This window comes from Bos taurus, chromosome 10, assembly GCF_002263795.3.
Source record: "Bos taurus isolate L1 Dominette 01449 registration number 42190680 breed Hereford chromosome 10, ARS-UCD2.0, whole genome shotgun sequence".
Lineage (NCBI taxonomy): Eukaryota > Metazoa > Chordata > Mammalia > Artiodactyla > Bovidae > Bos > Bos taurus.
In genome coordinates, this window is record NC_037337.1 from 48,065,023 (window position 1) to 48,090,825 (window position 25,803).

Here is a 25,803-nt window from a genome sequence, read left to right on the forward strand (position 1 = left end):
AAGCCTTGAATTTTTTCATTTATGTAACCAATTGGAAATGCTTTTTCATCTTTTCCAAAAATGAGTTGCTTTCTTTTTTGTTTTTAGTTTGCTCTAAGTTTAGATTACATTTAAAGTCATACTGCCATATAGAGAATTTATTTTACTTTCCTGATAAGTCCCTTTTTTCAGTTCATATTCAGTAAGATACACTTGTAGTTTTTCAAGATATACCATCTCCGTCTTATACCAACTTTATGTTTTGGTTTTCTATAGTCATTAGACTGAATTTTGCTAACAAATGTCTGAAAAACCTAGCTCATCATTAGACTGAAATGTTTTTTTTTGGCTCTGCTGAGTCTTCATTGCTGTGGGCTTTTCTCTAGGTGTGGTGAGCAGAGCCTGCCCTCTAGTTGCGGGCCTGGGCTTCTCACTGCAGTGGCGTCTGTTGTTGTGGAGCGTGGGCTCTGCGTGTCCCGGCTTCAGTAGTTGCAGCACATGAGCTCAGTACTTACGGCTCCTGGCTCTAGACCACAGGCTCAGTAGTTGTGGCTTAGTTGCTCCGTAGCACGTGGGATCTTCCTGGGTCAGGGATCGAACTCACGTCTCCTGCATTGGCAGGTGGATTCTTTACTGCTGAGGCACCTGGAAAGTCCAGTAGACAGAATTTTACAAACAAATGTCTAAAAAGCCTAATTCATAAATTGCCTTGTTTAAAACAAACTTAGAACTCAACTTGTCATGGAAGTAAAAGAATTATTCTTAAAGCCAGTGTGGTATGTTGATGAATAATAATCTCAGCTTTTAAAACTTTTTTTACTTTTAATTGAAGGATAATTGCTTTACAGTATTGTGTTAGCTTCTGCCAAACATAAACTTGAATCAGCCATAGGTATACCTATGTCCCTTCTCTCTTGACCGTCCCTCCCACTTTCAGTTTAAACTTGAACTAAGCTTTTCTACTGAGCAAGTACAGTTTGAAAGGTACGTTATTTCTTTCTCTTTAATGAAAAAATACAGAGATGCACAGGAGTGGGACAAGTAACATCAATTACAGTTAAGTTGGTGTCAGTGACAAAATATATTAAAATAATCTACAGAAAAAATTAAAAGCGCAAAGGGATCTTCCTTGTATCTTGCCTCTTTCAGTGTGATTACCTTAATTATTGTGTGTGGAAGGATAGTTAAAAATATAGAAATGAGGGTAGGGGGAGTATAATTTATCATAAAGATGCTCTTTGTATGACAGCAGTAATTTATGGGTAGTGCATTAGCAGCTGAGGAGTTGTGCTTTATTAAAGTTCCTACTGAAATAGCTGCAAGCTATTTTGAGCTCGATATCCATAGGCCTAAAAAGATGAATATGAGAATGAAGCAAATATATTTTGCCACAAACCATAATATATCTGATATTAAAAACAAAGCTCACAAAGCTCCTTCTTTACAGCTATACCAGATCATGGTTTTCCTGTTTGAGAAGGGTGTATGTGACTCAAGTCCCTGATGGATGATTTAGAACATTATATGATTTTTCTCTTGTCTCTAGTTTCCCTATTTTCTTTCATGACCAAAAAACACTAATTTTTGTACATCTCTGAGATGTCAAAAACAAAGTCATCATACACACAATAGCACAGTTTAAGCACTGTGTATAAATATTATTAGATATTGAAGATGAGAACTAGATCAGTTTAATAATGGCAGATTTTGGGTTAAGGGATTGAGGAAATTAAATATTAGGGATCTTGAGCATCTTCTAACAAACATTCTTTTTTAAGTGTCATTGGAAATTAAAGGTGTAGAGAGACAGTTCACGTTTCTAAATGTGAAAATCTTTGTAAATAATTTAGTGGCACTGTTTTATCTGCAACTCCTTGTTTTATTTATCTATGAAGAACATCTTTAGTGGTATACATAAAGAAACTATCTCTTTTAAACTATCTGGGCAAGAATCTGTTTAGTGAGTGTTCTCACTTCTAGTAAAAAAAATAGTTCCACTGGGAAAGTATCATGTTAGTGTCATGCCTACAAAATATGGAAAATCTCAGCCATGTTAGTGTCTTCCTTCCCTTTCTTCTCCACAAATCCATTTCTGTTGTGTAACTTCCTTGTAAATTCTTTGTCCTGTGTTGCCTGTTGTAGAGTGTAAAGTGGATTTATCCTCACTATGAGTGTATTTTAATGTCACTTTTTTTCTTTGACAGGTATCAGATCCAACGCGGCCTCTTTCATTTGGTGTCACACTGGGAGAACTTAGTCTATTGGTAAAGTTGACCTTATTTAAAATTTCTGTGGAATCTGTAAAATATTATTCTCAGGGTGAATTTCCTAAAATCAGCTATTGCTGCAAATAGCTATTTTATTTTTTTGTGTAACCTTTCTACAGCTTTTCTAGAAATTTTATTATTTTTAGTGATACTTTTATTATATTCTGTAATTATTTTATCTTTGAGTTTAACAAATATAGAAATATTAAGAACAAGTGTTTTGAAGGTCTTAAAAGCTGTATCTTAAATGTGTAGTAAATTAGGGGAAGATAGATTTCCAGAGTCAAGTTCTTTCTTATCCACAGTATAATTTCCAAATAGCTTGTACATGTGTATCTGTTTATATGTATGTATATGTGTGTTTATTATATTGAAATATACATAATTTATTTTGATTAAGTATTTTACAATGCAGTTTGTTTTTTCTTTTAAAATATAGAGTGGGTATATCCTGATTGGACTTTTTTTTTTTTTTTCTATTATGGACAACTAAGTGGTAGGAACATGTTTTAAAGTTAAGGACAGTGAGTGGTAAATCACATTGGGTATATTTTTGCCTTTTGATTAGTTATGTGAAGAGGGCCTTAGGAAGGAAAGAAGACGAAGGAAAAGGAAAGAGAAGTAGTCTATTAAACAGAAAAAGGTCTTTGTTCCATGGATTCCTTAAGAATGATACATACATACAGAGAAGTAGAGATATACATCAGTTGAAGATCAAAGCAAAAAAAAAAAATTAACAGGTATTGGAGAAATAAAGGAAAGGGAGTCAAGGAAGCTAGTGTTTAATACACCGTTTATCCTTTGCTTGTCTCCAAAATAAATTTGAAATAGCTTTCAATAAAAAAGAAATAATCCTATAATACTTTCGAAGAACCAGAATCTGTGTTCTGAAAGGTAGAGACATAATCGTTTCAGAAAAATGAGACTAACAATATTAGTCATAAGAAAGGTCAGTATTTAATATTGAGCTTCTAGCAGACCAAATGAAAAACACAACATAGTCATGTGACTTAGTTTGCATTGACTGATGGCAGGAGTACTAGGGTGTAAGGATGATGTAGTTTCTTGTTGTTTGATCCTCTGTATCTTTCCTCAGATTTTTCATATGGTTTTCTTTGCCTGTGTTACTCTTTTCCCTTAAACTTCCTGGTGATTTATTCAGGTTTTAATATTTCCTTGAGATATTACTGTTTCTCATTTTTTTTTTTTTTTTTTACTTCACTCTTAGAATTTACTATTTCTTTTTTAAAAATACTCCCCTTCACATTTTATCAAAGCACCTGTGACACCTTACTGTATGGTTACCATGTTGGTTTCCTTCTATCCAACCTCCATTCATTACTACAGTATTAGCTGTATTTTAGTGTTTTTGTGATGATTTATTAAATAGTTTGAATAAAGTATTTGCCACATTGGCTCAATTTCTGCTTCAACTACTACATTGACTATTATAACAACAATAATAGCAGACTCACCTCTTTCTGTATCTGTACCATTCCTTTTTTCCATCTTTTCAAATGCAGACTAACTCTTAAATCTTAGATAATCTCCCCACCTCTGATTGGATCCCATCCTCGCCCATGTCCTTAGGAGCCTTTCCCCGACTTTCTCTCATTCTCTTCTACCTTTTGTCCTTTCTTCCTTATTTCTGTCAATTTCCTTTTCTTTCCTAAATCTTCAACTCTTCTTCCCTGCCCACCTCTGTCTTCTAACCATTTAAGCACATTTAAGTCTCTCCTTTATATTAAAATTGAAAAGCCTCTCCTTAACCTCCTCTGACTCCACTCAGCCACATCTAACTACTGCCTAGCTAGCTCTTTGTTTTTTTTTTTTATTCATACCCACTCTCAGACACACAATAGCTCAGTAATTATTTTCTGGATGAATGAACTCAATTAAATTAGAACCTCCTCAATTCTCTTTTTCACTGTTCCTTTGATTTTGTAATATGAAAAACAGGTAACTCACATTAGCCAGTGTTAACTGGATGTCTTGTTATTTCTAAGTTATTTTGTTACAGTTATTAGAGCACTGTTTTGTGATACATATACTTCATTTCACAGTTACTCTTTTTTTCTGTTTTAGACTGCAAACAAACACTGGACACCATGCATATTAAATGAAGCAGAAAAAATTATATACAAGGTATTAGACTAGACTTTTAAATCTAGTTATTTTCCTAAGTACAAACATTTAATGTATTTTCTTCAAGAAATCTTGATAGAACAGAATATTCCATTGAATGGGAGTTGAAAGTTTAGGGTTTAGTTTTGGCTCAGCTAGTTACTATGTTACCTTCTAAAATCACTTACCTTTCTTCACCTAGAATATAAAGAAGCTGGATAAAATTAATATTTCCCAAATTGTATTTGATGGGGCATTAGATAATTGAGATAATATTAGATTTGTTGAAAAAATATTCTCTGGTCAAATAAGATTACTGACTAAAACAGAAAGGTGTTCATAGTTAGACAGGTATATTTTGTTTTGTTTTAAACTCCAGGATTTCACAATACTTTAAATATGCTAATAAACACTTTGAATCTTCCAAAGGGATATTTTGTATGTACTTTTCTCCACCTTGTTGATCATAGAATCCTCTTCCCTTCACCCTTCCTTTGAAACAGCCATTTGTATTCATTGGAGAAATCATGTCTTTCTTATTCATTGAAATACAGAGTCTGTTATATACTGAATTCGCAATAAATATTTGATTATTGAATGAGTAAATCCCCTGGGGAACACTGTTCCTGCAAGCACAATTCAGCAAATGCTAGATTAATAAGTGTTAGTTACTCAGTCATATCCGACTCTCTAGGATGCTATGGATTGTAGCCCGCCAGGCTCCTCTGTCCATGGAATTCTCCAGGCAAGAATACTGGAGTGGATAGCCATTTTCTTCTCCAGGGGATCTTCCTGACCCTCAGATTGAACCCAGGTCTCCTGTGTTGCAGTTAGTTTTTTTCACCATCTGAGCCACTAAGGAAGCCCAGATTAATAATAAAGTCTCTGAAGAACATACATACATTTTCCTCCACTTTTGCATTATCTTCTTCCCTTTAAAAGTTCAAAATGACAGTTGGATGATTTTGGTATAGTGAACATGAGAATATTCTTTTAATATTGATACATAACTTCGGTTTGTTAGTTGCCTGATCTTTTCCAACTTTTCTTTTATAGCTGATACGACTTGATAGTCTCAGTGCCTACTGGAATGTGAACTGCAGCATGTCTTACCAGGGGTCAAGGGAACAGATCTTGGTAATTTCAGTTTGTCCCCTGAATAGCTGACTATACTCCTGGGATTTACTTTACATACGCGGTCTCTCTCTAATGAGGACAAGATACTGGTCTTTTGCTTAAGTTGTAACTAAGTCAGAAGTGTGCAACACAGTTTTTGAATTGACTCCGTGTTAAAAATAGCACTTTTGTTTTTGAAGATCTTTGTGACATCTTTCACTTGACAGTGAGATGAGAACCTATACTATCAAATTAAAACTGGATTTATGGTTTTTCACACTCTCATTTTGATGGCATTCTGGTTGCATTGTGGAGTTTCATATGAGAATGATTACTTGAAAAGGATTGTAAAGAAAGATGATACCTGTCAGATTTTTAAAAAATGTATCCGTAGCATATATTTTAAGCATTTACAGTGATGCATCACAGTGAATGATTGATTCAAAACTAAGCATGCTAAGTCATGTCTTAAAGCTAAGCAGTCTTAGTCATATTTACCTAGAAAAGAACAGTTGAATTTTCTGAACTGAATTAATTCCAAGATTCTGTCTTTTATTTCTCAGAAAGATATTGTAATGATTAATTTGCCTTTGTCTAGAAAGTGATTGAGATCCTAATTTATGAATGTGTGTGTGTGTACACATTATATACCTTTTAAGTCAGAGTGGAACAGTCTTATGTTGTTTCTAGGTATTTAGAATTTATAAAAATTACCTACTGAAGTAATATTCTAAAGAAATATATCTGTAAATAGTGCTCAGTGTGTTTTTCTTATGGACTAATAATTACAAAGTTGGGAATAAAGATACTGATTTAGAACCAAATTTCATGTGTGTGTGTGTGTGTGTGTGTCAGGGGTGCTGAGAATATATGCATTTTCTTTTTCATTCTCATATCATTCAAATTTTTTTTATAGGATCAGCTGAAAAGTGAAATTCTTACAAGTAACAATATACCCCCAAACCATCAATACAGTAAGTAATGGTAAAAGTTTATTTTATGTTATAGGAAGCGTGGAATTAAATACTGTATTTTAATATACTTTTTCTGATAAAGTTATTTTGACAAAGAGAAAGTATTAATTTTATATGTTAGTGTCATGATAACAGCATATTCAGTATATATTTTAGTATTTAGAAATTGATTGTAACACTTACACCACTGGAGAGTGAGAGAGAAGGGCTCTGTGGGTATAGTTCACTCCCAACAGCTAACCCCCTTGACCTCCATGTTTTTTCCCTATCTTGTTAATGTCTACTTTCTTTTAAGAATTAGATTTTCTTTTTTTTTCTTTGTTTAATAATGAAATCTCTGGGGTCTTGATATTCAGGTTACTTTGAACATGTCAGTATTGTAGTGTTAAGACAAAGTACTCCAGAGATTTTAAAAAAAAGAAGTATAGATGATTATAGCATAGCCTCCCAGGTGGCACAGTAGTAAAAAATCTGCCTGCCAATGCAAGAGATGCAGGAGTTGCACGCATGCACATAGTTGATTTATAGTATTATGTGAATTTCAGGTATACAAAGTACAGATAATGTGTTTTTACAGATTATACTTCATTATGGATTATTATAAGATACTGGGTCCAATTCCCTGTGCTATACAGTAAATCCTTATTGCTTATCTGTTTTATGTGTTGTAGGTTGTACATGGTAATCACATACCCTAATTTGTCCCTTCTCCTTCCCTCTCCTCTTTGGTAGCTACATGTTTCTTTTCTACATCTGTGAGTCTGTGTCTGTTTTGCATATTCAGTCATTTGTGTTTTCTTTAGATTCCATATATAAATGATATAATGTAATATTTGTCTTTGTCTTATTTCACTAAGCATAATATTCTCTAAGTTCATCCATATTGCTACATATAGCAGTATTTAATTCTTTTTTATCGCTGAGTAATATTCCATTGTATATACGTACCATATTTTAATCTGTTCCTCTTTTGATGGGCATATGGGTAGCTGAAATAGCTTGGCTGTTGTAAATAGTGCTGCTGTGAACATTTGGGTGCACCTGTCTTTTCAAATTAGTGTTTTTATTTTTTCAGGATATATGCCCAGAAGTGGAATTGCTGGGTCATACGGTAGTTCTATTTTTAGTTTTTTGAGGAACCTCCATACTGTTTTCAGTAGTGACTGCACCAGTTTACATTTCCCACTGACAATGCACAGAGGTTCCCTTTTCTTCATATTCTCTCCCAGCATTGGTTATTTGTAAACTTTTTGATGGTAGCCATTCTGACAGATGTAGGGGGTAAACTCACTGTTGTTTTGATTTGAATTTCTCCAGATCTCTTTTCTGTTTCTTGGCAGCCTTACCTTTATTTATTTTTGAGTAGATCTCTAACAAAGCTGCCTGTATATTATTTATCCCATACATTTTCTCTGCTATTCTTTTTTTTAGTATAAATTTATTTATTTTAATTGGAGGCTAGTTACTGTACAATATTGTATTGGTTTTACCGTACATCAACATGAATCCGCCATGTGTGTACACGTGTTCCCCGTCCTGAACCCCCCTCCCACCTCTCTCCCCATACCATCCCTCTGGGTCATCCCAGTGCACCAGTCCCGAGCATCCTGTATCATGCATCGAACCTGGACTGGCAATTCGTTTCATGTATGATATTATACATGTTTCAATGCCATTCTCCCAAATCATCCCCCTCTCCCTCTCCCACAGAGTCCATAAGACTATTCTATACCTCTGTGTTTCTTTTGCTGTCTCGCATACAGTGTTATCGTTACCATCTTTCTAAATTCCATATATATGTGTTAGTATACTGTATTAGTGTTTTTCTTTCTGGCTTACTTCACTCTGTATAATAGGCTCCAGATTCATCCACCTCGTTAGAACTGATTCAAACGTATTCTTTTTAATGGCTGAGTAATACTCCATTGTGTATATGTACCACAGCTTTCTTATCCATTCATCTGCTGATGGATGTCTAGGTTGGTTCCATGTCCTGGCTATTATAAACAGTGCTGTGATGAACATTGGTGTACACGTGTTTCTTTCAATTCTGGTTTCCTCAGTGTGTATGCCCAGCAGTGGGATTGCTGGGTCGTATGGCAGTTCTATTTCCAGTTTTTTAAGGAATCTCCACACTGTTCTCCATAGTGGCTGTACTAGTTTGCATTCCCACCAACAGTGTAAGAGGGTTCCCTTTTCTGCACACCCTCTCCAGCATTTATTGCTTGTAGACTTTTAGATAGCAGCCATTCTGACTGGTGTGAAATGGTACCTCATTGTGGTTTTGATTTGCATTTCTCTGATAATGAGTGATGTTGAGCATCTTTTCATGTGTTTGTTAGCCATCTGTATGTCTTCTTTGGAGAAATGTCTGTTTAGTTCTTTGGCCCATTTTTTTTTGATTGGGTTGTTTATTTTTCTGGAATTGAGCTGCAGGAGTTACTTGTATATTTTTGAGAGTAATTCTTCGTCAGTTGCTTCATTTGCTATTATTTTCTCCCATTCTGAAGGCTGTCTTTTCACCTTGCTTATAGTTTCCTTTGTTGTGCAGAAGCTTTCAATTTTAATTAGGTCCCATTTGTTTATTTTTGCTTTTATTTCCAGTATTCTGGGAGGTGGGTCATAGAGGATCCTGCTGTGATTTATGTTGGAGAGTGTTTTGCCTACATTCTCTTCTAGGAGTTTTATGTTTCTGGTCTTAGGTTTAGATCTTTGATCCATTTTGAGTTTATTTTTGTGTATGGTGTTAGAAAGTGTTCTAGTTTCATTTTTTACAAGTGGTTGACCAGTTTACCCAGCACCACTTGTTAAAGAGATTGCCTTTTCTCCATTGTATATTCTTGCCTCCTTTGTCAAAGATAAGATATCCATGAAAGAAAGAAAGAAAGAAAGAAAGAAAGTGAAGTCGCTCAGTCGTGTCCGACTCTTTGTGACCCCATAGACTGTAGCCTACCAGGCTCCTCCGTCCATGGGATTTTCCAGGCGAGTACTGGAGTGGTTTGCCATTTCCTTCTCCAGAGGATCTTCCTGACTCAGGGATCGAACCCGGGTCTCCTGCATTGTAGGCAGACGCTTTACTGTCTGAGCCATCAGGGAAACCTATCTCTGGCTTTATCTCTGGGCTTTCTATCTTCTTCCATTGATTTATATTTCTGTCTTTGTACCAGTACCCTACTGTCTTGATGACTGTGGCTTTGTAGTAGAGCCTGAAGTCAGGCAGGTTGATTCCTCCAGTTCCCTTCTTCTTTCCCAAGATTGCTTTGGCTATTTGAGGTTTTTTGTATTTCCATACAAATTGTGAAATTATTTATTGTAGCTCTGTGAAAAATACCATTGGTAGCTTGATAGGGATTGCATTGAATCTATAGTTTGCTTTGGGTAGTATACTCATTTTCACTATATTGATTCTTCTGATCCATGAACACGGTATATTTCTCCATCTATTAGTGTCCTCTTTGGTTTCTTTCACCAGTGTTTTATAGTTTTCTATATATAGGTCTTTAGTTTCTTTAGGTAGATATATTCCTGAGTATTTTATTCTTTTCAGTGCAATGGTGAATGGAATTGTTCCCTTAATTTCTCTTTATATTTTCTCATTATTAGTGTATAGGAATGCAAGGGATTTCTGTGTGTTGATTTTATATCCTGCCACTTTACTATATTCACTGATTAGCTCCAGTAATTTTCTGGTGGAGTCTTTAGGGTTTTCTATGTAGAGGATCATGTCATCTGCAAACAGTGAGAGTTTTACTTCTTTTCCAATTTGGATTCCTTTTATTTCTTTCTCTGCTCTGACTGCTGTAGCCAAAACTTCCAAAACTATGTTGAATAGTAGTGGTGAAAGTGGGCACCCTTGTCTTGTTCCTGACTTTAGGGGAAATGCTTTCAATTTTTCACCATTGAGGATAATGTTTGCTGTGGGTTTGTCATATATAGCTTTTATTATGTTGAGGTATGTTCCTTCTATCCCTGCTTTCTGGAGAGTTTTTGTCATAAATGGATGTTGAATTTTGTCAAAGGCTTTCTCTGCATCTATTGAGATAATCATTTGGCTTTTATTTTTCAATTTGTTTATGTGGTGTATTACATTGATTAATTTGCGGATATTGAAGAATCCTTGCATCCCTGGGATAAAGCCCACTTGGTCATGATGTATGATCTTTTTAATGTGTTGTTGGATTGTGTTTGCTAGAATTTTGTTAAGGATTTTTGGATCTATGTTCATCAGTGATATTGTCCTGTAGTTTTCTTTTTTTGTGGCATCTTTGTCTGGTTTTGGTATTAGGGTGATGGTTGCCTCATAGAATAAGTTTGCAAGTTTACCTTCCTCTGGAGTTTTCTGGAAGAGTTTGAGTAGGATAGGTGTTCGCTCTTCTCTAAATTTTTGGTAGAATTCAGCTGTGAAGCCGTCTGGTCCTGGGCTTTTGTTTGCTGGAAGATTTCTGGTTAGTTTCAATTTCCGTGCTTGTGATGGGTCTGTTAAGATTTTCTATTTCTTTCTGATTCAGTTTTGGAAAGTTGTACTTTTCTAAGCATTTGTCCATTTCTTCCATGTTGTCCATTTTATTGGCATATAATTGCTGATAGTAGTCTCTTATGAACCTTTGTATTTCTCTGTTGTCTGTTGTGGTCTCTCCATTTTCATTTCTAATTTTATTGATTTGATTTTTCTCCCTTTGTTTCTTGATGAGTCTGGCTAATGGTTTGTCAATTTTATTTATCTTCTCAAAGAACCAGCTTTTGGCTTTGTTGATTTTTGCTATGGTCTCTTTTGTTTCTTTTGCATTTATTTCTGCCCTAATTTTTAAGATTTTTTTCCTTCTACTAACCCTGGGGTTCTTCATTTCTTCCTTTTCTAGTTGCTTTAGGTGTAGAGTTAGGTTATTTATTTGACTTTTTTCTTGTTTCTTGAGGTATGCCTGTATTGCTATGAACCTTCCCCTTAGCACTGCTTTTACAGTGTCCCACAGGTTTGGGGTTGTTGTGTTTTCATTTTCATTTGTTTCTATGCATATTTTGATTTCTTCTGTGATTTGTTGGTTATTCAGCAGCATGTTGTTCAGCCTCCATATGTTGGAATTTTTAATAGTTTTTCTCCTGTAACTGAGATCTAATCTTACTGCATTGTGGTCAGAAAAGATGCTTGGAATGATTTCAATTTTTTTGAATTTACCAAGGCTAGATTTATGGCCCAGTATGTGATCTATCCTGGAGAAAGTTCTGTGCACTTGAGAAAAAGGTGAAATTCATTGTTTTGGGGTGAAATGTCCTATAGATATCAATTAGGACTAACTGGTCTATTGTATCGTTTAAAGTTTGTATTTCCTTGTTAATTTTCTGTTTAGTTGATCTATCCATAGGTGTGAGTGTGGTATTAAAGTCTCCCACTTATTGTGTTATTGTTAATTTCTCCTTTCATACTTGTTAGCATTTGTCTTACATATTGCGGTTCTCCTATGTTGGGTGCATATATATTTATAATTGTTATATCTTCTTCTTGGATTGATCCTTTGATCATTATGTAGTGTCCTTCTTTGTGTCTTTTCACAGGCTTTGTTTTATTTATTTTTTTAATTTAATTTTATTTTTAAACTTTACAATATTGTATTAGTTTTTTTGTCTGATATGAGTATTGCTACTCTTGCTTTCTTTTGGTCTCTATTTGTGTGGAATATCTTTTTCTAGCCCTTCACTTTCAGTCTGTATGTATCCCCTGTTTTGAGGCAGGTCTCTTGTAGACAACGTATATAGGGGTCTTGTTTTTGTATCCATTCAGCCAGTCTTTGTCTTTTGGTTGGGGCATTCAACCCATTACATTTAAGGTAATTATCGATAAGTATGACCCCATTGCCATTTACTTTATTGTTTTGGGTTCGAGTTTATACACCCTTTCTGTGTTTCCTGCCTAGAGAATATCCTTTACATTTGTTGGAGAGCTGGTTTGGTGGTGCTGAATTCTCTCAGCTTTTGCTTGTCTGTAAAGCTTTTGATGTCTCCTTCATATTTGAATGAGATCCTTGCTGGGTCCAGTAATCTGGGCTGTAGGTTATTTTGTTTCATCACTTTAAGTATGTCCTGGCGTTCCCTCCTGGCCTGAAGAGTTTCTATTGAAAGATAACTGTTATCCTTATGGGAATCCCCTTGTGTGTTATTTATTGTTTTTCCCTTGTTGCTTTTAATATTTGTTCTTTGTTAATTTGATTAATATGTGTCTTGGGGTGTTTCGCCTTGGGTTTATCCTGTTTGGGACTCTCTGGGTTCTTGGACTTGGGTGATTATTTCCTTCCCCATTTTAGGGAAGTTTTCAAGTATTATCTCCTCAAGTATTTTCTTATGGTCTTTCTTTTTGTCTTCTTCTTCTGGGACTCCTATGATTCAAATGTTGGGGCGCTTAACATTGTCCCAGAAGTCTCTGAGATTGTCCTCATTTCTGTTAATTCACTTTTCTTTTTTCCTCTCTGTTTCATTTATTTCTACCATTCTATCTTCTACCTCCCTTATCCTGTCTTCTGCCTCCCTTATTCTACTGTTGGTTCCCTCCAAAGTGTTTTTTTAATTTCATTTATTGCATTATTCCTTATATATTGTCTCTTTTTTATTTCTTCTAGGTCCTTGTTAAACCTTTCTTGCATCTTCTCAATCCTTGTCTTCAGGCTATTTATCTGTGATTCCACATTGTTTTCAAGATTTTGGATCATTTTCTCTATCATTATTCAGAATTCTTTATCAGGTAGATTCCCTATCTCTTCCTCTCTTGTTTGGTTTGGTGGGCATTTATCTTGTTCCTTTACCTGCTGGTTATTCCTCTTTCTCATCTTCTCGTTTATATTGCTGTGTTTGGGGTAGCCTTTCTGTATTCTGGCAGTTTGTGGAGTTTTCTTTTTTTTTTTTTATGGTTTTACACACTTTATGAGAACTATTAACATGTGTTTTCTTTTTTTTTTTTTACTTTACAATATTGCATTGGTTTTGCCATACATCAACATAAATCCACCACGGGTGTACACGTATTCCCCATCCTGAACCCCTCTCCCACCTCCCTCCCCATACCATCCCTCTGGGTCATCCCAGTGCACTAACCCCAAGCTTCCTGTATCCTGCATCAAACCTGGACTGGCAATTCGTTTCTTATATGATATTATACATGTTTTAATGCCAGTCTCCCAAATCATCCCCCCCCCTCCCTCTCCCACAGAGTCCAAAAGACTGTTCTATACATCTGTGTCTCTTTTGCTGTCTCGCATACAGGGTTGTTGTTACCATCTTTCTAAATTCCATTGTGGAGTTTCCTCGTTGTGGGTGGGGTTGTAAGGGTGGCTTTTCAAGGTGTCCTGGTTAGGAAAGCTTGTGTTCTGGTGGGTGAGGCTGGACTTCTCTCTGGCGTGTAATGAATTGTCCAGTAATGAGTTATGAGATGTCAGTAGGTTTTGAGTGACTTTGGGCAGCCTGCATATTGAAGCTCAGGGCTATGTTCCTGTGTTGCTGGAGAATTTGTGTGGTATGTCTTGCTCTGGAACTTGTTGGCTTTTGGGTGGTGCTTGGTTTCATTGTAGGTATGGAGGCATTTAATGAGCTCCTGTCGATTAAATGTTCCCTGGAGTCAGGATTTCTCTGGTGTTCTTAGGATTTGGACTTATGCCTCCTGCTTCTGGTTTTCAGTCTTATTTTTACAGTAGCCTCAAGACATCTCCATCTATACAGCACCATCGATAAAACATCTAGGTTAAAGATGAAAAGTTTCTCCACAGTGAGGGCCACCCAGAGAGGTTCACAGAGTTACATAGACAAGAAAAGAGGGAGGAGGGAGATAGAGGTGACCAGGAGGAGAAGAGGGGAAATCAAAAGAGGAGAGAGCAAGCTAGCTAGTAATCACTTCCTTGTGTGTGCTCCACAGTCTGGACTGCTCAGAGATGTTCACGGAGTTATACAGAGAAGAGAAGAGGGAGGAAGGAGAGAGAGGTGGCCAGGGGGATGAAGGGGGGAATCAAAAGGAGAGAGACAGATCCAGCCAGTAATTAGTTCCCTAAGTGTTCTCCACCGTCCAGAACACACAAAGAGATTCATAGGGTTGGGTAGAGAAGAGAAGGGCGAGGGAGGAGATAGAGGCAACTTGGTGGAGAAAAAGGAGAGTCCAATGGGGGAGAGAGCAGTCAAGCCAGCAATTTCGCTCCCAAGTAAAAATGGGTATTGAAGATTGGGTCCTTAAAGGTACAAAATTGATAACAAATACCAAAAAGCAAAGATTAAAAATCTAGAGTAGAGGTTGGATTTTCAAAAACACAATATTAAAGAAAAGGAGAAAAAAAAAAGTCACAAAAATTATAAAATATATATATATGAAGTTTGCTTTAAAAATAGGGTCTCTTTTTTTTGGGGGGGGCAAAGTAGTGGTAGGTTATAAAAATGAAAATTAGAGGAGTAATAGAGGACTTAAAAATAAAAAATAAAAAAAATTGAATGATAGTAAAAATAGTAAAAATATATCTAGGACTTTCTGTGGTGGTGTTGTGGGCAGTGTGGGTTCAGTTCATTTTTGGATAGTTCCTTGATCCGGCTTATATTTCTCAAGATCTATAGGCCTCTTCCTATGTAGTCGGTACTATCTACAGGGTTTTAATCTACTGCACCTGTCACTTCCAAGGAGGTTCCTTCTGTTTTAGCTTCTTCTGTTTGCTGGTCTCTTTAATGTCTAATTTCCGCCCTGGCACCAGGGGACGGTGGTAGGCACTTTTTAGGCTCACTTGTTCAGTCGTGCTATGAGGAGGGAGGGACATGGCAAACAAATAACACTGGCGTGTGCTCGCAGTGTCTCAGCCACACTGGCTTGCTCCCGCTCACGACATGTGTGCTTTCCCTGTCTACACTGCTTAGGCTCTAGGTTGCTGTGTCGGGAACTGTCTGAGGCCAGCCCTGGGCTGTGTGCACTTCCCAGGTCTAAGCCGCTCAGGTTCAGGTACACGGTAGTTCTCAGAGGCGCAGACTTGGTTGGGCCTGTGTTTTGTGCCCTTCCCAGGTTGGAGCAGCTCAGGTGACCAGGTGTTGGGCGAGCGTGGTGGCTGCAACTTATCGCCTCCCCCGTCCCTGCTGCTCAGTTTTCTGGGTGTACAACTGGCGCACCTTCTGCGGCAGATGTTGACTATCCAGAATCCCAAGAAGTCTTGGTTAGCATGAAGCCTGCTTGCAGTTCGGTAGATAATGCCTCTCTGGGGCTGCGATTGCCTCCTTCCGGCTCTGGCTGCCCTCGCCTGCCTGTTTCCGGAGGGGGATGGGCCGGCCTGCAGCCAGCTAGCTTTGCTCAGTCCTTTGTTCTGTGAGTGAGCCTGGTGGTGTCTTAGCTTAGGGCTTTTTGAGTGGTAGCTATCCCATAATCTGGTTTGCTATCTCAAGTTAGTTCCCTCAGATTGCCCTCGGGGCATTCAGGCCTGGTCCTTACTCTAAGCAATGCAAACCACGGGGCCTCCCTGCCCAGCCCCTGCTTGCTAGTGGCAGATGCGGGTGTCTGCGCTGCTTATCCGCTCGGGGAGTTATAGTTGGGCTCATAATCTGTGGGTTTTAATTATTTATTTATTTTTCCTCCGGGTTATGTTGCCCTCTGTGGTTCCAAGGCTCGCCACAGACTTGGCAGTGAGAGTATTTCCTGGTGTTTGGAAACTTCTCTCTTTTTAAAGACTCCCTTCCTGGGATGGAGCTCCGTCCTTACCTCTTTTGTCTCTGTTTTTATCTTTTATATTTTTTCCTACTTCCTTTCGAAGACAATGGGCTGCTTTTCTGGGTGCCTGATGTCCTCTGCCAGCATTCAGAAGTTGTTTTGTGGAATTTACTCAGCGTTCAAATGTTCTTTTGATGAATTTGTGAGGGAGAAATTGGTCTCCCTGTCCTATTCCTCCACCATTTTAGGACCGCCTCTAATATTCTTTTGTATATATTTAGTGTACCTCGTTATGTTTCAGTTTTTATGCCCATGTTCTTCTGTATTCCATACTACTATGGTTCACTGTTGTTTTCTTTTTATTCTTTTATAGCCAACTGCCTTTATATGAGAGTTGGCACTTTTTCTTTATGTCCACAAGCATGCCTGTTTAATGATGGTAAAGCTTTCAGATGCTGTTAGTTTGTGAGAGCATTTAGTTTCATTCATGAAATAACTTGTTTAGAAAAATCTGCAACTTTATTCTTGGGCATGTTTCAATTATAAATAACCTCTAAATAAGTTAAAAAATTTTATATGATCTTTCGTATATTATAAATACTATAAGATATCACAATTTATATAATTTTAATACTATTCACAATTATAATTTAATACATTACTTTTTGTTCTGTCATATTCCCTGATACTCTTTTTTTATACTACTTAACTTCAAGAATATTGTCTTCTTTTGAGTCTAAAACTATATATGTAATAGTCATTTGAAAATTATAAAGTAGTAGGTAATTTTTTCTGGGTAATATGAATTTCATTCATGATTCTGTTCCTAAATTCTAACTATGATTAAATAAGATGAAAATTAATCAAGTTTTATTTCCTGTCTTGTATTGTTATTTTTTGTGGGGGCATCTCAGGCAATAATGACTATTTAAAAAAAAAATTTTATTGGAGTATAGTTGATTTACAGTGTTTTGTTAGTTTCATGTGTGCACCAAAGTAAATCAGTTATCTATCTATCTATCTATCTATATATATATATATATCCACTTTTTTTAGATTCTTTTCCCATATAAGCCATTACAGAGTATTGAGCAGAGCTCCCTGTGCTATACAGTAGGTCCTTATTAGTTATCTGTTTTATATATTATAGTAATGTGTATATGTCAGTCCCAATGTCCCAATTTATCCATACCCCTGTATTAGTACTTTTAATGAATAATAAAATCATTAAATATCTTGCAGCAAGGAAGAGAAACATAGTTTTACATAGACTGTAAATAATCAAGATTAGATTGTGTATATTTTGTGCATTTCTTACTTAGAGGCATAGAACACAATCTTCCTCCTTGGAGATTCTACTTTTACCATTGAGTTGGGAATTCTTATTATGTAGATATGCTATGCTATGCTAAGTCACTTCAGTCGTGTCCGACTCTGTGTGACTCCATAGACAGCAGCCTACCAGGCTCCCCTGTCCCTGGGATTCTCTAGGCAAGAACACTGGGGTGGGTTGCCATTTCCTTCTTCAATGCATGAAAGTGAAAAGTGAAAGGGAAGTCGCTCAGTCACGTCCGACTCTTAGCGACCCCATGGACTGCAGCCTACCAGGCTCCTCCATCCATGGGATTTTCCAGGTAAGAGTACTGGAGTGGGGTGCCACTGCCTTCTCCGATTATGTAGATAAATAGGTGCTTAAGTAGTTTTTGGTGATGATTTTTTTTTAATATTTTTAAAAATATATTTTTGATGATTTTTCTTTACTTTCAAGGTAACAGTGTTCTCATAATTATTTACAGTTTTTCATAGGTAAGGGCATATAAACATATCTTATGTCTTCCCATCTTGTGTAAGTTTTTCAGCCAATATCAGCCTCTGCAAAACTTTACATGAATCCTTATGCAGAAACAGAGCTCAAAACACCTAAACTTGATTGGAACATAGAAGTACAAAATATTGCAATTGAACTGACCAAACCTCAGGTAAGATTCATTTAAGGACTTCCAGCTTTGAGTAGCCTTGAATCTCAACAGCTTTTGTCCTCTGTGACTGTTCTTTCTTCACTGCTCTGGTGGTTCTTTTGGTTTGTTATTGTTGAGTTTTGATTCCTCAAAATAGATTGTATGTATTATTTTAAAATAAATACCAAATATAAGAAATAGTTTTCTTTCATTTTTTATGATTTTCATCTTATTGGTAGAGAATCCTGCCAAATTATAGTATATGGCATGGTTCCATTTAATTCCCAGTTCTTGATGAAAAATTTTAATGGTTTTATTTTCCTTCCTCAGATTTTAATAGCAGACACTCTTACATTAAATATTGTTTACTTAATTTTTAGAACAGCTGTGTTGGCAGTTTTTTTTCCTTTACTTGTTTCTCAAGTTTGGTTATGTACCTAAGGAGTTTCAATAACTAATTTGGAGAACTGGAAGTGAAAGGAGGATGAGGGCTTTATAGTTAATTGAACTTTTGGCTCAGTGCAGTCCAGTACACATATAATGCAAGTTATATGTGGAATTTTAAATTTTCTAGTAACTACATTAGCAAAGTAAGAAAAGAGGAAATTAATTACTAAAATTAATAACATTTTATTTAACTTAACCTACCCAAATATTATCATTTCAACATGTGAAAAGTGAAGTCACTCAGTTGTGTCCAGCTCTTTGCATCCCCACGGACTGTAGTCTACCAGGCTCCTCTGTCCATGGGATTTTCCAGGCAAGAGAACTGGAGTTGGGTGCCATTTCCTTCTCCATAGGATCTTCCTGACCCATGAATCAAACCCGTGTCTCCTGCATCGTAGGCTTTACCATCTGAGCCACCAGGGAAGTGGTGATTACATTTCAACATGTAATCAAAATTAGAAATTGTTACAATATTTTATATCCTTTTATCTTTTAAGTCTTCAAAATTTGGAGTATGTTTTACACTTACAAATACATTTAAGTTCATGCTATCCACATGATAATTACTGGTTACTCTTAGGTTAGACCTCTCCTTTCTTTATCTTCTCATTGTGTGTGTGTGTGTTTTCCTCCATGTGAGTTGTTTGTATTGGTGGTTAAATAATTTTATCTTGCTTTAGTTATGCAATAATTCCCTGGAGCAATTTGGAAACTTAGCTTATAGGTTGCCACTACTTGAAATGATGGTCCAGAGGAAAGTATGTTTGGTTTTAGCACTAAGCGAGTTTCATGTCAGTAGTAACAGATACCGTATTTCATTGGTTCTAAGATTTACATTTATATCACACTTTAATATATCTGAAAATGGCATGTATATTATTATTAGTGGTATGATGTTTAATCAGCAGTGCTTAATATTATCTTACAATTGGTGGTTTCTTAACTTTGATGAAATATATTATTGAATTACCAAGCAGCTATGGTATTCATTGTTCAGATAATTTGAAATCTCACTAGGCAGAAAATATAATAAAATTTGGTATTTATCCATGTTGTGATGTAACAGATGTAACTTGGTTTTTGTTTTTATAGTACTTAAGTATGATCGACCTTTTGGAGTCAGTGGATTACATGGTTAGAAATGCTCCTTACAGAAAATATAAGCCTTATTTACCACTTCATACCAATGGTCGACAATGGTAAGTTAGAATTTTTAAAAAAATATTTTATGTAATCATATGATTAGGAACTCTCAGAGCTAACAGACCTTGAAAGACATGTAACAAAGCCACTTTTTTTTTTAATAGACATTAGAGGGCTTTTATATTATGTCCTTGTTACTTTTTTTATAAACACATTCTCCTGTACTCTTGCTCCTAGATTAAATTCTTAACTCAGCATTCAAGACTTTCAACATTTTTTTGATCATATTGCCCTTCAGTCATGCATGTGAACTCAGTGTCACAAATATATTGGGATATTATTAATTTCACACAGCATGTCATTTTGTGTCTCTATTATTTTGCTTTGACACACCCTCTTCCTCGAATGGTTTGCTTATTTCATAATGTATTTAAGTCAGAGAATTGAAGTATTGGGGAACTGAAATATTATGGCTGAACCTTTGTAAGAATACAGTTAATAAGAACAAAATAAGTAACAGTGTAGCTGTAAAATGTCAGTGCTGTTTTCCTGCTTTTTAAACCTTCATATTCCAATGTGCATTAACAAAATTTGGTTTACAGGTGGAAATATGCAATCGATTCTGTTCTTGAAGTTCATATAAGAAGGTATACACGGATGTGGTCATGGAGTAACATAAAAAAACACAGGCAATTGCTCAAGAATTATAAAAGTGCCTATAAAAATAAGCTAACCCAGACTAAAGTCCCAGAAGAAATACAGAAACAAATTCAGGTATATCTTGCATGTATTGGGAAGGTGTTATTTGTTAAATCATCCTTAAGTATTAATTTTTCTAGATATAAATTTAAAGACAATTTTAGGAAGAACAATACTGAGTTCTTTTTGAGAGAACTGTATGGAAAATGCAAAGTGTTTTTACCTGTTTTTTCCCTTTAAAAATACCTTGCTAATATCAGCCTACTATAAACTATTTGGAGAAACGTGTTTAGTTTTTATAATAATAATATTTAAAAAATCAGTATCAGAGCTGTTTGAGTATGTAATTATTATTAGCTAAATATGTATTGTTTGTTTTGTTAGTGGCTTTTTTTTAAGAGTTCAGAGTATTTGTAAAAAAATAGTTCTTATTCCTTAAGATAGGAGTCTTATTTACCCTCTTTTGAAATACAGAAAAACACTGTACTAAATATATAATTTATTTGTAAAAAAAATAGTTCTTATTCCTTAAGATAGGGGTCTTATTTACCCGCTTTTGAAATACAGAAAAACACTGTACTAAATATTTAATTTGCTGAATATCATCTGGTCTTGATTATATCACTATTTTTGCCATAAATTCATAATGTAAAGAATTAATTGTTATTCTGAAATATATGACAATCACTAGTATTATATATTAGGAAAAGCATCAATTTTCTCAACATCTTAGATCTGTTATTTTCATGTATAAAATGGAGATAGTATGTATCTTACACTCTTGTGGGAATTGCATGAAATAACAGATAGAACATCTGACAAATAGGTCATCCAGTACATGTTAGATTCCCCTTACATAAATTCCCCAAGTCAGTTTCTGCTTTGGCATACTTGACTTGAAGAATTTTACATTCTTAAATTTTGTATTTTATTAAGGTGACTTTAGTATAATGATTGTAAAATAGCATGGAGAAGAGGGAGTCCAAAGTAACAACCATAAGGCCAATACCTAAAACAGGTCCCCCTCTTAAATATTTTTGTTTCCATTTGCATGTATGGCTGTCTCTATATTGTTTTGGTTTCATTAAAATTCTTACTTTCATATTTAATGAGGATTTACTTTTTTGCAAAACTATTTTCACATTGCAAAATGTAAAAATGTAAAAGCCAAATATCTGTTCAAATTTATACTTACACTTTCATTAGATCACAGATACTGTTTGTTCATGGACTGGAATAAGCCTAGAAATATATATGAAAAAAATTTAATGACCATTTTCTTTGTTTACAAATTTGTTTACAAATGTCCCTTTGTTTTATAGGACTTGGAGAAGATACTAGATGTTTTTAACATAATTTTAGCAAGGCAACAAGCACAAGTTGAGGTAATCATTTTTATTAGCTGATTTTATGTTTTAAATGGGTTAATACTACTCCTTTAAACCTGGAATCAAGAATTTAAGTTGCTTAGAAAGTTGTTTAAATTTACTCAATTGATAATAAAGGTTGAATTTTCATGGCTCAGTCTCAGAAAAAATAAAATTGGAATATTGTGGGGGAAAAAACCTCAGTAGTATGAAGGGGGAAAATTCCTAATTTTATAACAAAATTTTTGCTGGTCCCCCAAAAGAAAGTAAGTAAAAGTCAAACAGTTCTAGCAACACAGAATGCAGGTGTTACCATTTTGATATGTAGGCTTCCAGTTGTTCTCTCATGCATATGTCCCTAGTTACTTATGCTTCGTAGCCCCTATTTCTTTCCCTTTATTTCCTCTTCCTTCCCTTCCTTCACCCATCTTCTTTTTTCCCTCCTTCTCTCTTCTCTTCCTTCCTTCCTTTTCTTTTTTTCTAAAATTGAATTCAGTCTCTTTGTAATACTTTCAGTACTTACAATCTTTTTGTAGTAATAATTACTGACTTACCTTACTTGGTAACTTCTCCTCTTTGTTTCTTGTCATTTCTATTATTCTGTAACATAACTTTTCTGGTAATTAAGATACAGTTAGGGAGATGGTGATGAACATGCACACACTACTGTATTTAACGTGGATCACCCATAAGGACCCACTGTATAGCAGATGGAATTCTGCTCAGTGTTATGTAGCAGCCTGGATGCGAGGCGAGTTTGGGGGAGAATGTATACATATGTATGTGTGGCTGAGTCCCTTGCTGTTCACCTGAAACTGTCACAGCATTGTTCATCGGCTTTGTTGTTGTTCAGTCGCCCAGTCGTGTTTGGCTCTTTGCGACCCCATGTACTGCAGCATACCAGGGCTCCCTTTCCCTCACCACCTCCCAGAGTTTGTCCAGTCCATGTCTGATTTTCACTGGTGATGCCATCCAACCATCTCACCCTCTGTCACCGCCTTCTCCTCCTGCCTTCAATCTTTCTCAGCATCAGGGGCTTTTCCAATGAGTTTGGCTCTCTTAAGGTGCATTTCAGCAGAGCACTGAAGAACATGAGGGAGTCAACCAGAAAGATACCTGAGGAAAAAGTATACCAGGAATAAGTAGTAGAGCAAGCTGAAAGGTTTTGGGCTAGGAGCACATCTGACTCATTCAGGGTTCTAAGTAGAGTGGTGAAAGAGAGGAGACACCGGTGGCTGTGGTTAGTGAGGTCAGAGAAGTGAGGTGCTAGAGGAGGGGAGAGGTGCTTGTCAGTATTGAGGAGGATGTCAGATTGTGGAAAGTGTTATAAGCAGTTGTGTGGATTTGGGCTTATATTCTGAGTTGAGGAGCTATTTTGAGAACAGAATGATATAATCCAATGTAGATTTTTAAACATTACTCTGGCTGCTCCTTTGAAAACAAAAGCCCATAGAGGGACAACAAGGATGAAAGCAGGGAGGACAATTAGGATGCTATTGAAATATTTGAGGTGAGAGATAATAGAAGTTTGGCTGAGAGTAGTGGCAGTGGAGGTGATGAGAAAGGCTCAAACCCTGGAAATATTTTGAAGATAGAGCCAATATTTCCCATCTAATTAGATATGGGTTTTATGAAAGAGAGGTTGAAAGTGACTATAGGGATTTAGGCTTGGAGCAGTTGGGAAGGATGGAGTTGCCGTGAAATGGGATGGGGAAGACTAGATGGAACATGCTTGGGTGAGATGGGAGAAGATCAGGAGTTCTTTCTGGGACTGATGATTTAAGCTATCATATATTAACTTGGAGATAGGGAGTATGCAGTTGGATGCATGAATGTGGAGTTTGGAAGAGAGGTCTGTGCTGGATATATATGCACATTTAGAAGGGGTCAGAACATAGATGTTATTTAAAAAGCCATGGCATTGGATGAGATCACCTAAGTTAGAGTACCTGGAGCTTAGAGTACCTGGAGTCCAAAGACCCAAAGTCTATGTATTGTTTATAGGTCAAAGAAGTGAGAGCCGTGGTTACCATGGAGGAGTTGCCAGAGAGGTAGGCTGAAAGCGCTATGACTGTAATAACCTCAAAGTCAAGTGAAGAAAAGATGTCAGGGAACAGGAAGTGATCAGCTGTGACAGATGCATCTCATTGGGCAACTGAAATAAGGACTGAGGATTTATCAAATTTGGGATGTTTCAGCCATTATTTCTTCAAATAATTTTTTAGTTCCTATTTCTTCCTTCTTTCCTTCTTGGTCGCCAAATTTCAAATGTGTATATGTGTGTATATATATATATATATAATATACACACATACACACATATATGTGTGTGTGTATATATGTATATATACACACAACACAAACATGTATGTGACCATAGGTTCTTGAGGTCTTGTTCATTTTTTTCCTTTAATCTTTTTTTCCTCTCTGTTCTTTTGATTGGATAGTTTCTCTTAATCTCTTTTCAAGCTTACTTTTCCCTCTGTTATCTCCATTTTACCATTGAACCCATCTTCATTTTTTTATTTCAGATATTGTATCTTCCAGGTCTAGAATTCTTACTGAATTCCTTTTTATAGTTTCCATTTCTCTACCGAAAATTTCAGTCTTTTTAGTAATTTCTAAAAGCAGAGACATTACTTTGCCAACAAAGGTCCATCTAGTCAAGGCTATGGTTTTTCCTGTGGTCATGTATGGATGTGAAAGTTGGACTGTGGAGAAAGCTGAGCACGGAAGAATTGATGCTTTTGAACTGTGGTGTTGGAGAAGACTCTTGAGAGTCCCTTAGACTGCAAGGAGATCCAACCAGTCCATTTTAAAGGAGATCAGTCCTGGGTGTTCTTTGGAAGGACTGATGCTAAAGCTGAAACTCCAGTACTTTGGCCACCTCATGCGAAGAGTTGACTCATTGGAAAAGACTGATGCTGGGAGGGATTGGGGGCAGGAGGAGAAGGGGACGACAGAGGATGAGATGGCTGGATTGCATCACCGACTTGATGGACATGAGTTTGGGTGAACTCTGGGAGTTGGTGATGGACAGGGAGGCCTGGTGTGCTGCAATTCATGAGGTTGCAAAGAGTCGGACACCACTGAGCGACTGAACTGAATGTATTTCTGTTTATCTCATGTAACATGGATACAGTGACCCTGTGATAGTTTAAACATCTTGATTATATGAGTATTGGCATCTGTAGACTTTTCCCCTTGAGAAATGGTCACATTTTTCTTTTTTTCTTTGTCTGTTTTGTTTTTGTATGTCAGGTAATTTTGGATTGTATTCTGGATGATGTGACTGTTATATTATGTGTCCTTTGGAAAATGTTTGATATTTTGTATTAACACACAGTCTGGTTTGGTTTTGATTTTAAGTTGGGTTTTGCCTTCTGTGGATAGTGGTTTAAATCTCAGTTCAGTTCTTTCAGCCTTTGGTGTGATGGTTTGAGTCTGTTTTGCACATGAGTAATACAGGAGTTTGAGACTTGTGCAGATGATTTATATCCTGCTTCAGGTCTCTAAACTTTCGCTGCTTTCATTTAGATCAGTTTCATACTGAACTGAAAGTTCATCATTGGAGTTAGCCATGAAGAAATCATTTAAAGAGCAAATTTTATGGGATATTATAGGTAGAAATTTGATAGGAATGAGAGAAGGTGGAAGATGAGGAATTGGAGAGAGTAAGCACAGGCAGTCCTGATACTTCATTGTAAGTGGAAAACAAGATAAAGGGTGGCAACTGGTGGGCATTGTGAAGTCAAGGAAAGGTTTTCTAAGTTACTTTTGTGGCTCAGACGGTAAAGAAACTGTCTGCAATGCAGGAGACCCGGGTTCAATCCCTGGGTAGGGAAGATCCCTTGAAGAAGGGAATGGCAACCCACTCCAGTATTCTTGCCTAGAGAATTTCATGGACAGAGGAGCCTGATGAGCTACAGTCTATGGAATTGCAGAGAATCGGACATGACTGAGTAACTAACACTTTTGTTTCTTTAAAAAAAAATACTGTGTTCTGTTTTATGTAGTATTCCATAGAATTGTTTATCCAACATAATTTTGAATAACTGACTCATATTCCATTCTGTTCGT

The 25,803-nt window shown here is 36.2% G+C and overlaps 1 protein-coding gene across 2 annotated transcripts in view; it reads left to right on the forward strand.

The window, feature by feature from the left end:
• The window catches only part of VPS13C (vacuolar protein sorting 13 homolog C), a 181,339-nt gene that overhangs the window by 30,028 nt on the left and 125,508 nt on the right, over positions 1-25,803 (forward strand). For both annotated transcript variants that reach the window (XM_003586568.6, XM_002690847.6), the window contains exons 7-14: positions 2,184-2,243; positions 4,332-4,391; positions 5,427-5,507; positions 6,403-6,460; positions 17,961-18,088; positions 19,607-19,713; positions 20,260-20,431; positions 21,679-21,741. In XM_003586568.6, the coding sequence (XP_003586616.2) occupies positions 2,184-2,243; positions 4,332-4,391; positions 5,427-5,507; positions 6,403-6,460; positions 17,961-18,088; positions 19,607-19,713; positions 20,260-20,431; positions 21,679-21,741 (729 nt within the window). The remainder of the gene's footprint in view (positions 1-2,183; positions 2,244-4,331; positions 4,392-5,426; positions 5,508-6,402; positions 6,461-17,960; positions 18,089-19,606; positions 19,714-20,259; positions 20,432-21,678; positions 21,742-25,803) is intronic.